Source organism: Eucyclogobius newberryi, unplaced genomic scaffold (assembly GCF_026437365.1).
Source record: "Eucyclogobius newberryi isolate DKJ021-1_F unplaced genomic scaffold, fEucNew1.0.hap1 SCAF_10, whole genome shotgun sequence".
In the NCBI taxonomy this organism is placed as follows: Eukaryota; Metazoa; Chordata; class Actinopteri; order Gobiiformes; family Gobiidae; genus Eucyclogobius; species Eucyclogobius newberryi.
Window position 1 is genome coordinate 13,738,705 of NW_027315724.1, and position 13,795 is coordinate 13,752,499.

The following is a 13,795-nucleotide window of genomic DNA, read 5'->3' on the forward strand; positions in this document are numbered from 1 at the left end:
TTTTAACACAAAAAGCTTTGGTCAAGTTTTGTCTGGGACAATTAGTTTAGCGAAAGCTAAATCTAGGGAGGGGGTAGATGAGACTGGGTCCATCATTAAAGATAAAAAGCGCCACACATAAGGTGGAGGCGTCGACAAGAGAGTCGTAAAAGATACTTACGCTTAGCACAGACGTGTGCAGAGGCAGATAGCGCGCTGCAGTGGTGGCTGCAAATATAGGGGGGGCTATTCGACATTACTGTGTTTTCGTTGTTTTTTTACGTCCAAAAGTGAATATTTTACATTGACTATAAATACACATTTTAAATACACATTTACAACTGAATGAATGAAGTAAACTTTGTAATGGTATTACTATGACTTAGAGCCAGATACCATTTGTGAGAAAATACATTTGACATAAAATAACATTTGACACTAATAAATATCCAATTGTATACAGCGAAACAAAAAGCTCAGTGATACTGCACCTTATAGTGCATAGTAGCAATAACTGCATTAAGAGAAAATTAAAAAAACACCAACAATTGCCATTGGTTAACCTGGACTACATGTATTTTCTATTTTCCATTTTAATATGTAATCATCTCAGACAACGTTGCCGTATGACATTTTTTTCTTAAAAACATGTCATTTATAGCATTCTTTCATGTGTTTTCTATTAACCAAAGCATCTATTTTAGAATAGAAGTTCAGGGTTGGCATTACAGTGAAACATCGCTATAACGCGGTTCACTTTTCACGGTCTCGCTGCTTCATGGATTTGCATCATGCATTGTGTTCTGCATTCTGATTGGCTAAACAGTCTCTCCGCGTCTTCTCTACCTGTGTGTCAATAACGTTATGGATTAATATGTACACATACGTAAAACCGCTTGCCAAAGTGAAGTTTGCGAGGCCGGTGAGAGCGGCGCGCGTGAGCTTCAATGTTTTATGGAGTATTTCATTGTATAATAACTGTAAAAAAATAAAGGTTTCTACTTCACGGATTTCGCCTATCGCAGGTTCTTTTTGGAACGTAACCCCCTCGATAAACGAGGGTTCACTGTATCCAAAAAAACCACTCCTGTCTGGTGTGTTTTCAGTCAAGGTAACGGAGCACACGTGCTACACTGGTTCGACACATCAGATGTCTGATCGGCTTGGATTGATAAGAAATCAGCTGCTTTCACTTCTTCATGAATATAGATTTTATTCACAGGCAGCAAACAGTTCATCATTTTAAACATACCTTTCAGCACAGACGTCTGTAGAAGCAGTTTTAAAAAGTAAACACGGAAAACAAGGCGTGTGGCACTTCCGTGTAGAGTTGACAGAGGAGCATACATAAGCCTAAAGCTACGTACACACCGCGGAAGCCAAATCGCGCCCGATGCAGAATTTGAGAGGGTGTACATTTGAAAGACAAACGCACCAGACGCGCGTTCTCGACGCCCCGGACTCACATCCGTAAAATACACTCAGCAGCAGACGTGCGTCCGAGTCGTCCTGCGCACATGCTCAGTGGAGGAGTTGTGCTGTATTGCTTTTCTCATGGTGTAAATGGAGTTTAATGTTGGACCATGGCTTTGGTTTATTAACTTTACAAAGTCAAAAAGCGGAGGCGATGGGGCCCGTCTGGGACCCGCATATACTTCAGAGGTGAGCAGAGTTTAGTCAATATGATTTGCTGCGTTTTAAGGATTTTTTTTATCTTGCGGGGTTTGTTTTGGGTCTTTTTCCGGGTTGTGCGTAGCACGTCATCTCTGATTGGCTGCTGCGGCGCATCTGCTGCAGAAACTTGAACAAATCAGAACATGTCGCGCCAGCCGCTTTGGCCGCCTTGGTCGCCTCATACGCGCGCTCAAAGCGTCGAGAGCGTAAGAAAACGCACCAATCGCGTCGCAAAAACAAAGGAATCGCGCCGCGGGAAACGCACTACGTGCTTGACGCACGTTTACATAGACTTTGAAGATGTGGAGGCCCCTTTAATGCTGCCCTGACCATGATGGGTCTCCAGCGTAAACAGCGTAGCTCCGTGGTGTAAACACTACGCTTAAATGGGCAATGAAAAAAAATTCCCATTTCAGACAGTTTTACTATGGCTCCCATAATGACGTAGTCATTTTTCTCGGGATTTGATTGGCTAAAGATTCCCACTGCTTTTCTACCAGGCTCATGGGTGATTTTCAAACAGCGTACCCAGCAACGTACGTTGAAAAGAGACGCAGGCTACGACACGCAACAGACCGCAAAGTATCCTATATACTGTATATATATATTATTCATTTACATATTTAAACTAATAAGAATATAACATAATTCTGAACAAATTATATTGTTTTTAGAAACACAAAAATTGACATAATTGGCTGATTGACATTGCCCTTAATGGACCAGCCACCACTGATGCACTGACGTCTAGGAATGGTCAAACATGGGAAAGAATCTATCTAAAAGTAGACCACCCCAGAGACACCTGTCATGCTGGAAATGTCAAATACATATGGGAAAGAGTGTCTGGAGTGCCTGCAAGTGTGGTCCAATATATTTGGTTTTCCATCTGGCAGATCAGTAAGCACAGACAAAATGTATGATTAATGTCAGCAATTTTTTTTAATTTAATGAATAGAAATTAAGGTTTTGTGATTTCTGTTATGTCTTTGTGATTTTAATGCATTTTGTTTATCCTGTTGTGCGAAGCACTTTGAATTGCCTTCTGTACGAATTGTACTCTACAAATAAACTTGCCTTGCCTACTTGTTGATCAATTAACACTAGAACTCCCAGAGCCATGATTTTGACTGCTTGATGAGATTTTAAAGGTCCCATATTGTGCAAACGGTCGGGCCTTAACCACAGCAACGCGTCACAACCATAGCAATGTGTCATCCAGCCCCTCCTCCAGGAAAAAACTCTGTACCTGTAACACGCACCCCTCCCCCCTACCCCCCCACCTCCGCGTTGAGGGGGAGAGGAACCGCGGTGACTTCTTGTTTGCTCACCATGTCTTCTTGGAGAAAATGTGGTTTTGGCTGTAAATATGTTTCTACACTGTTTAATTTACCGAAAGAGGACACAGTACGTGGAAGGTGTCTGGAGTTTATTTCAGGTGTTTTTGTTTGCCCACGACAATTCACTGAAGTCACGCGGACGAAAAGCAAAGTATTCCCAGGGTCTGCGGAGGCAGGCGGTGGTGAGCCCGGGGAAATCGCTGCGGGAGGCGGGGTGAGCCACCGCGGTGAAGTTAGTTTTACGTTGGATGTTGGACATGAGAGCCCGGTCCGCTACGCTGGAGGAGAGACCCAGAGCTTTGTGAATCTTTGGACTTGTGGTGTGGAACCTACAACTAAGTTAAATGTCAGTGCTGGAGCTATTCCCACGGTAAAAGAAGACGATGGAGCGCGAGAGCTGTAAGTAAAAGCTACATGTACATGTGCGACTCACGGACATTTTCTGATGAGGCGTTTGTCATTACATTGTTTTGTGATGTTTTTCATTTATTATGATGACTGTGCAAGTGCTTGAAATGTGTTTATTGCTTTTATTCTTTGATAATTTGGCATTCCCGTGTACCCCTGTGTCATGCGATGTGTAGCGGCGCACGCCTCGGCCTCAGCTTACATTCCCACCGTCTCCATGCTGAGACTACGTCACGGGTTGGGCGGGGAAGGCGGATTGCTCTTTGCAAAGGTGGGGGCGAATCTCAAACTAAGCAGTCTGCATTTCCGGGTTTGTGAGCGGGGTCCAAGATATTTCATAACTATTATGTTATGGGTGTTGCACAACACTTATTATTATTATCAAATACACCCTTAGAGTAGACAACGAAATGGGAAAAATAGCATGATATGGGATCTTTAAGTATTTTCACTCTGCATGGATGGATTAAAAAATCTATTTCTGTATCTATATTTACAATATTTATTCATATGTTTTAAGTGAGATTTGAGAAGTTTTACCTTTAACTCCCAGAGCAGTCATTTTGACTGCCCCATTCATTTTAATGTAATTTTTAAACAAAACAATTTTCCGTTGCCAGGCAACCAACGTTCTGTGGCACTTACTCCCCTCACAATTCCATTGGTTTGAAAGAGAACAGTCTAAACTAGAAAATCTGCAATGGCTGAAGCCATTGCTGGAGTGTCTGCGTCTCCCCCTCTCCCCCCATCTCCCCTCTCCCCCCCATCTCCCTCTCCCCCCTTTCTCTCTCTCCCTCTCCACCCATCTCCCCCGCTCCCCCCCTCTCTCTATCTCTCTCGCTCGACTGGCTCCGTCCCAAAATTCTAAAGAATAAAGTCTACCTCTCCCTCCCTCTCTCTCTCTCCCTCTCCCTCCCTCTCCACAATACAAGAACATAGTGTCTGCGCGTGATGACGTCACGCAGACACTATGTTCTTGTATTGAGAGTGATGTCACAATTTTGTATTATTATTATATTTTCCATTCCTCCCTCTCCCCCTCTCCCCCCCCTCTCTCTCTCTCTCTCTCTCTCTCTCTCTCTCTCTCTCTCTCTCTCTCTCTCTCGCTCGACTGGCTCCGTCACAAAATTCTAAAGAATAAAGCCTAAAGAATAAAGGCTAAAGAATTCCGCAGACACTCATAAATGAGGAAAAAGTACTAATACTTTAGAAAATTCTGCAAAAAGTACAAGTTTTTCAAATGTCAAACGTAATAGCACACGTACTACTGCGAATGCGATCACAATGAGGTATAACATGTTGAAATCGGTTGAAGCGTTAAGGAGTTGAAACTGGCTAAATGGAAAATCGTGGAAAATATAATAATAAAAAATACGTGAAATACATGAACATATAGTGCCTGCGTGACATCACGCAGACACTCAACTAGATGTTGTGCAATGGCTGAAGCCATTGCAAGTGTCTGCATTCTTGCGTAAAAGTACTACATGTGTGTAGTAAACACTTTATTCTTGTTAGGCTCGAGCACGGCTGCGAAAGTGCGCACGTAGTGCGCACGAAATCGAGCGCAAAGCGCTCGCCCACTTCCAAACACTCACTAACACACTCCTTCACTCACGCACGCCCCGTGCATACTAATTAATAGTAGGAAAATGGAACATTACCGTTGTAAACGGGCGAAGCCCGTGCAAAAGTGCGCACTAAACGAGCACTTTACATTGAAGCGGTCGTCATCCCCATATAAAGCACTCATTTGCCCTAAGTAGCTCACGAATACGTTCCCCATCTCTTGCATGTTCCGTGCATATAAGCATGTAATGCAAAAATTGAACATTATTACTGTATAGAGGGCCAAAAACACAAAGTGGGCGGAGCCCACTCAAAATTAACGAAAGTACCCGTCAGTGACCAGGGACCCACACCACGAGCGCTTTCCGAAAATGTATAGTTTATGACATTTGAAAAATGGGAAACATTGTTTTCTTCTTCTTCTTCTTCTTCTTCTTCTTCTTCTTCTTCTTCTTCTTCTTCTTCTTCTTCTTCTTCTTCTTCTTCTTCTTCTTCTTCTTCTTCTTCTTCTTCTTCTTCTTCCTTCTTCCTTCTTCCTTCTTTCTTCTTCTTCTTCTTCTTCTTCTTCTTCTTCTTCTTCTTCTTCTTCTTCTTCGGACCAACCCCCCTATTTTTCACCCAGTGAACATTGACGAAAAGTCACAAAAATTTGCACACCTCTAAAAATCGTGCCTCTCTACATTCTGGCTATTTCCCTTTTCTAAAATAAAAAAAAATTGGCGCGTCAGCGCCCCCAAATGTACCAAAAATGCATTGAGAGATGGGAAATGACCCAAAAAAAATCTGATCGTAGAATCATGAAATTTGGCGCAGAGGTAGATAGTGACAAGAGAAGTAAAAAATATTATTACGGCAACGCCGTCCGCCCAACCAAATGTCGGCCATATTGCTTCAAAAATGGCTAAACATGATTTTGGAGTTTTTCCAAACGTCGTACTTTTACGAACTCCTCCCAGGGCGTTGGCCCTAAAAAGCTGAAATTTGGTGAAAATGCTACTGAGGAGTGGGACATCAAAAGTTATCCAAATTACATTGATACCTCTCACGGTCTCTGTGCGGCGAAGCCGCAAACTGTAGCTAGAATTTCAGAAATCTCCCATATTTAAAATTTCTGCCGTTTGCGCAGATAAAGTCCGAATTGCGTCAAATTAGAATCAGTTGTTAAACTCTTTGCCCTAAACCCACTTGAAGTGAAATAAATTCATTTGGCGCCACAGCGCCCCCTACAGATTTTATATGGAGGTTAAATGTTTAGTTTTGCGAAATTATATGAAATTTGACACACAACTCAATTTTAGCATCCCCATCAAAAAAGTCAATGAGAGCCATGTCATAATTGTTATGGCGTTGCCGTAACGATGACCGAAACCTTCCATGTTATTCCAATGGGGAAATCGCCAGAACATGTTTACACTTTATACTTTCACAAACTCCTCTTAGGGCGTTAGCCCTATTAACCTGAAATTTGGTGAGACTCATCTTCAGGGGTGGACCATCAAAAGTGATCCACATTTTTATTCAAAGAGTCACGGTGTCTGTGCGGCAAAGCCGCACATTGTGCCAAGAATTCAAAATAAAATTGCTTTTTGATGGTAAAACAAAGGGGAGAAGATGTGACAGCGTCACAGATTCAGCAGTAGGCGCAATAAAAGGACAATTGGGGCGCGTTAGCGCCCCCTCCTCTTGCGGCGTGGCGGCGGCGTGGCGAGGGCCGATCATTGCCGCTTGCGGCTATATTTCCTATCATTCCTATTCTTCATGTTCATACTCGGGCATTTTTGACCCCCTGAACATCGATGAAAGTCACACATGGGGACATAGACGTGATCAGCTTGGCCCAAACTCGAATAAAATGGAGCTTGCCGCGTGGATCCACACGGCCCGGCCCGGTGCCCCCAGGGGAAAAACAAGACTCGAGCATTCCATGGAATGAACATTCCATTCCATGGCTCGAGTCTAACAAGAATAAAGTCTTTACTACACACGTGTAGTATTTTTATGCAAGAATGCAGACACTCGCAATAGCTGAAGCCATTGCACATTATCTAGTTAAATATGTAACTTAAACAAATCGTCAACAACATAATCATCAAAGCTTTTTTTTCATCTATTTACTGGACTCCCTGGTTCCCGGGGAGTCCAGGTGCTGCAGGGTGAAGTTGAGTGCCAGGTTAATAGCGTCATCCACAGACCTGTTGGTTCTGTAGGCAAACTGCAGGGGGTCCAGCAGGGGGGAGTTGAGGGACTTTAGGTGGAGGAGGACCAGGCGCTCAAATGACTTCATGACTACAGACGTCAGTGCCACAGTTCTGTAGTCATTAAGTCCAGTGATCCGGGGCTTCTTGGGGACAGGGACGATGATGGACGACTTGAAGCAGGCTGGGACATGGCATGACTTCAGGGAGGTGTTAAAAATGCCAGTGAAGACAGGGACTAGCTCGCCTGCACAGTGTCTTAAGTTGGCCGGGGTGACACCGTCTGGTCCAGCAGCTTTTCGCGGGTTGGATTTGCGAAATAGTCTGCATACATCCTGTTCTTGAACTGAGAGAGGGGTGGGGGAGGTGGGAGGGACCGAGGTTGGGATAGCAGAGGTGGCCACAGTGGGGGAGGGGGTGTCAAATCTGCAATAGAAAGTATTTAGTTGTTGGGCCAGTTTTCTGTCATCTACAGAAGGGGGGGCTCTGGGCTTGTAGTTTGTGAGAAGCCGAAGCCCACTCCACACAGAGGCGGGGTTGTTGTACGAGAACTGCTTCTCCAGACGCGTGTTGTACTGGGATCTAGCTCTCGACACCTCCCTCGGAGGAAAATGAGGTGTATTCAATGAAACAACTGACAAAATGCTTGTAGCGCTGAGTGGTGTTATTTACAGTGATTGACAAATATATACAATATTTACAGTTGTGCACAATTAGAATAATGGTCCATATTTCTGAACTTAATCAGTTCAACGCGTTAACAAAGTTCCAAGTACAGTGCTGCATAGCTCAGTCCACAAAAATATAATCCACAGATATATTCCAAGGGTTTCAGAGTCAGTGTATCCACTAGCTGGGGATATTGTGTAGGATATAATGTATGTGTGGGGAGCGGCTGCAGTGCCTCCTACCGCACCGGCAGATGTTTGCACTCTCTCGGTTCGTTCTGGTTTCTTTAGCTCGCCATCCAGTTCTGGAACCTGGCCAGGTCCACTTTAAGTATAATCAGTCAAACAAAACACAAGATCACAGGCAGAGGCATCTGCAGCCGCTTAACAACCTCGAGGGCCACACTCCTCCCGAACAACAGCGCGCGGCCATGTTTTAAAGAGCTTAGCGCCGCAAATCTAGCGATACGTGTGCGAAGTCTCGCGATAGGTCGGCAGAGACGGACCAGGCAGGCAAAAATGAAGCGAACGGACCAGGCAGGCAAAACGGTGGCAGAGACGTCCAGGAGTAGAAAATCACCTGGGTTACACTGTCCTCACAGAATCTAATGTATGACGTCAGTGTCCGTGTATTCATCCAAAATGTCTGTGGCAGCTCTGAAAACCTCCCAGTCTGTGATGTCCAAACACGCACGTAGCTCCTCCACTGCCTAGTTGGTCCACCTCTTAGAAGTCCTCACTATAGGTTTGGAGAGCTTCAGCCTTTCTCTGTACGTGGGGATCAGATGAACCATGACGTGGTCTGACGAGCCCAGCATGGCTCGGGCCACAGCACGGAAGGCGTTATTGATTGTTGTATTGCAGTGATCAAACGCGTTCTGCTCTCTGGTCGGGACTTTATTAAGCTGTCTGTGCTTCGGTAGTTCATGGCTAAGATTTCCCTGGTTAAAATCGCCCAGGATTATCATGTCAAAAAAGACAGATCTCCCCTGTGTCCTCCAACCACGGTCAGGGAACTGAGACAGGAACCGTTTAACAATACTATTGCACATGTTTTTAGCGGTAGGGGTAACTGGAGTCAGACTGTTTATTAAAATCTGAAATATAATCATATTCCCTTCAAATACCTGAAAAGTGTATTCTAACCTTCTTCTTCTTCTTCTTCTTCTTCTGTGGTGTTTTATGGTGGCTGGTATCCAAGTGTTACATTACCGCCAGACTTTATTCTTTTTGCGCATTAAATAGCAAAGTTCAACATAGAATTCCAACTCATTAAAACTCCTTCTAGAATATTGTGTCGCTGTGACAACCAGATTCAATGATCTGTTGTGTTGTTGCTTGATGACGTCGTAATTCTAGGGTAGACCTACACTCTTTGAGTAGAGGCCATTGCTAGGGTACCGCACAACAAACCGTGGGCGGTACCACACAGGAATAAAGTCTGGCAGTAATGCAACAATTGGATGCCAACCGCCATAAAACAACAACAACAACAACAACAACAACCATTTAGAGTACAAAAACAAAGACATGTTATGACCTCATGGGCTTTGTGACACCTAAGCAATGGAATAAGACCTTTTTAAGGACTACAAAAAAGTCTGAGGGGAAGGAGAACTTCTAACACCAAAGCAATGGAAGAAGAACTTTTAAGGATTGCGACAAAGTCTGAGACCTTGCTCAACACCCGGTCTGGAGAGACGGGAGATGGCGGAGGAGAGTGGATCGGGGATGGAAGACGTTCTGGACGGCGTGGAGGAGCAGCCTTTTCTGCCTGCACGTGCCCGGAAACGTAAAAAGTCCCTTAGCTCGTCCGAGGGTTCTGGGAATGAGCAGCAGGATGAGGCTGAAGCTATTGATATCCGGGGTGAGAGCAGAGACTGTAAGGTGATCATAAAGCTTGCACAGGATAGTGCATCCTTTAAGGAGTGGAATTCAGTGGCATTGTCAAAGAGCCTAACTGTAGCTGTGGGAGTGATCAAGAGTGCGAGTGTCCTTAGAGATGGCTCGCTGCTGGTCGTGTGCAAGGACGCGGCTCAGCAACGGAAGGCGATTGGAGCTAAACGTCTGGGTGGAAAGGACATTCTTGTGTCTGATGCTGAAAGAAACACGGTCAGAGGAGTTATCGTAGGTGTCCCTACGGCGACGTCTGTGGATGAAGTTAAGGAGAATTTGACTGGAGTTACGGTGGTGGACGCTAGGCGTTTGAAGGTGACCCGGTTTGGGGTAAGATGTGACAGCTTGTCGGTAATGGTAACACTTGAAGGGAGGTGCCTGCCTAGTAAGGTGTTCATTGGGTACATGTGCTATAGCGTCAGGCCATATGTTCCGCCGCCCCTGCGTTGCTTTAAGTGCCAGCGCTTTGGGCATATTGCAGCGGTCTGTAGAGGGAAGCAAAGATGTGGTAAATGTGCAGGAGACCACGAGTATGGGAAGTGTGACGTGGGTGCAAAACTGAAGTGCTGTAACTGTGGGGAAGAACATAGCTCTGCCTTCGGGGGATGCAGGTTTAGCAAAAGAGCTGCTGAGGTGCAGAAAATAAAGGTCTCTCAAGGTATATCCTATGCAGATGCAGTCAAGAAAGTTTCAAGTAACGAGTTTAGAGTAAATACAGAGAGAGGAGCCAGCGCTGCTCCCAGCCAGGGCGAAATGAGAAAGGCCAGCGTGGCTCCCAAGAAGTGTGAAGGTTTCAAGAGTGGAGGTCCCAAGTGTGCAGGTTCCAGAATTAATGAGAATACCCTGGTTGTGGATAGAGAGGATTTTGTACTCTTTATGGTGGATGTTGTAAACTGTGCTGCTCAGACTCAAAGCAGAACTGAAAGGATCAGGATCATTGCTAAAGCTGCAGGGAGATTCCTTAGAACAAAGGAGCTTGATTGGGCAGATATAGAAAACAGGCTAAAGGCGCTAAATGGGAGTCGGAGTGATGGGGGTCTGCTTGTGGGGAGTCAGAGTGATCAGAGTGACGAGATGGGGGTGGGGGTGGTCTCCTGTCCTCGCCCAGTCTCGTAGACGCACGGCTACCAAGCAGCGACATCAGTGGACATATTAAAGCCTATAGAATGAAGCCTAACGCTGTACGGTGGAAGCACCGAACGTCAAAGAAGGAGAGGAAGATGAAGAAGAGTCTCCCTGGAATAAAGCCGGTTGGTCTCTGAAACAACAACAACTATTCTAGTCACAAAGACATATCATGACCTCATGGGCTTTGTAACACCAAAGCAATGGAAGGAGTACTTTTACGGACTACGACAGAGTCTGAGGACTACGACAAAGTCTGAGGAATAAAGTCTGGCGGTAATGCAACACTCGGATGCCAACCGCCATAAAACAACAACAACAACAACAACAACTTGGATACCAACCGCCATAAAACACCAAATAAGAAGTAAAGAAGATGGCGGTAAATGCACCTTTGGCTCCCAGCCACCAAAAGCAATAATAACAATAACAACAACACATGTGGTCATCTTTAACTGGTGTATTTCAACTAGTGTGGGCAAAAAGAGAAGTTTGACTTTTCTTGTGCACTTTCCTGGAGAATATATTAGCATTACTCAGGATCTGATTTCAGCTTCCAATACCTCAACTAAAAGTCCTAAATGATGAGAAAGAGTGAACCACCTGACTCCATGTCTTCGGACAAGAGAGGCACAAAACCCCCGATACCAGGTCTGCATAAAGTCCTATCAAATTCTGAATCAATGAGGATTCAAAACCTGTTAAAAAATGTTGACAGAAAACAAGAATGCAGGATTGAAGAGAAAAAAAGAAGAGAAGCCAGACACCTGCAGTCAAAAGAAGTGGTCAAGCTTTGGGACAACACTAAAGCAGGGCAAAGGCAGAAGACTCTAGAGGCAAAGACAATTCGGAATCAGATTGAGGAGGAGAAAAGAAAGCAACTTGACATAAAAGAGGCTAAATACAAGGAGGAGAAGAGAAAGGAGGCCTTGGAAAAGGCTAAGACTCAGCTAGCTTATCAAACAGACCGGTACAAAGGCCTACATAGCGCATACTTGCTTTCACGTGTGCTCAAAGAAAGGGAGGAACAGATTGAATACAAGCAGCGCATCAAGAAAATTGCCAAAGATGAGGAAAAAACCTTCTTAGATGCAGCCAAGGCCAGGGAAGATGAATATAAAAGACAAGAAGAAGAGAGAGCACGTCAAAAGAAAGCGCAGACACTGACTTTTGTGAAGGAACTGAAGAATCAAATTAAGAGAAATGAGTTAGAGAAAGAAGAATACAAGAAGAAACTAAGGCAACAAGAAACAAAAAGAACACTGCAACTTTATGAGCTCCAGTTTAGTAAACAAAGCAAAAAGCGGGAACGAAAACAAGAAGTGAGAGATCTGCACATGAAAGCACACCAGGAGCATCTGGCCAATAAAATGTTAGAGACAATTAGAAATGCCCAAAAAGAGCAAATGGAAGAGGAAAAGAGAAAACTGTTCCTCTCAGAGAAGGAAAAAAGGGAAATGTTATGGAGGGACAAAGAGGAGAAGATAAAAAGAAAGTCCCAAATCCAACGAGAGAGGGTCTTGGAACAATATGTTAATAACCAGCAAGAGCGCGCTAAAAATGAAGAGCTGAAAGTTGTACGAGCTGTTGCTGAGTGGGAGGCTCGAGTAGCACAAATGCAGCTGAAAGACAGGGAGAGGAAAGCTGCCATGCTGGAGTCCATGGCTGTGCACAGACAGTCTATTAGGCAAGAAAATGAGAGACTGAAAGAGAAGATAAAACAGGAACATGAGGAAATGCTTCGGTCCATCAAGGAGACAAACAAAATCTATGCAGAGAAACAACACCAAATGGCTGAGAAGAAGAAAGAAGAGGAAAAAAGTTTACAAGAGTTCCACAGAAAACAAATTCATGAAAAACTCTTACAGCAACAGCAACAAATGCAAGTCATGAAGAAGTTTGAAGCCATGAATACTCAAAAACTGGCACAAGAGGAGTGCCAATTTCAATTATATGCAAAGAATCTTATCCATACAGCTCAGGAAGCTAAACTTAATGTGGTGCCACTTTGTAGAGCTGCTTATGGAGTTAGACCCAGCTGTGCGATTCACGGCAGCAGTGGTGCACAAATGCCCGACTACGTCTTAGGTCCCACTCACAATGTTAAAATGCAAAATTGGAAAGTGAATTTTGAACGTTCAAAAAGAAGACTAGGGTTTACTTGTTGACCAATTAACACTAGAACTCCCAGAGCCATCATTTTGACTGCTTGATGGGATTTCAAATCTATTTTCTCTGCATAGATAGATTAAAAAATCTAACTGTTAGACTTTTCCTGTATCTGTATATACAGTAAATATTTATGTTATTTGTGGGATTTGAGAAGCTTTGCTTTATATTCTCTTCCACTATTTTAAGATAATGACCGCATAAGAGTTACCTGCTTTTCAAGGCAGAGTGGAATTATGAAAATCTACAAATCTGCACTCTGCTTGTCTTGCCGTGGCTTTTCCCTCCACTGATGGCACAACTTGTGGCATAGACACTTTGAACACAAACATTGTTCTTGAAACCTACACAACAATCATCTCAGGTCTCAAGCCCTGCTCAGTACGATGTGAGTGGTGGGCGTGGCTCCATGCACTGTGATGCACAGTCTACAAAAGTCAATTCCTTCATAAATGTTGTAGGCTTATATCAATATAAGTGCTTGTGTTCAAAGTGTCTATGCCATGGCCTGTGCCACACAGAGCAGGGAGAAACCACAGCCATGGCAAATGAAGGGAATACCAAATATATTGACTTTACTAGATTGTATTAAAACTGTACTTTGATATAATAAGGGAATACCAACTATATTAACTTAGCTAGATTGTATTAAACTTAGTCATTTTAAGTTGAATTGAAACTGAAGGGGCCTCACAGACCACATTCCTAGATAAGGAGAAAGCTGCAGACGAGCCCAAGGACATTGTGCGATAGAACGGCGAGTGGAAGAATA

The 13,795-nt window shown here is 44.1% G+C and overlaps 1 protein-coding gene across 1 annotated transcript; it reads left to right on the plus strand.

The window, feature by feature from the left end:
• The first annotated feature begins 11,435 nt into the window (after positions 1–11,435).
• On the plus strand, positions 11,436–13,087 carry LOC140372536 (cilia- and flagella- associated protein 210-like). Its single transcript, XM_072459669.1, has one exon. It carries the CDS (start codon positions 11,436–11,438, stop codon positions 13,020–13,022), a length of 1,587 nt encoding a protein of 528 aa, XP_072315770.1. The 3' UTR covers positions 13,023–13,087.
• The last annotated feature ends 708 nt before the right edge of the window (positions 13,088–13,795 follow it).

Excerpts from the sequence above, each read along its gene's own strand:
- LOC140372536 (XM_072459669.1), top strand. The coding sequence starts at position 11,436 with ATGATGAGAAAGAGTGAACCACCTGACTCCATGTCTTCGGACAAGAGA.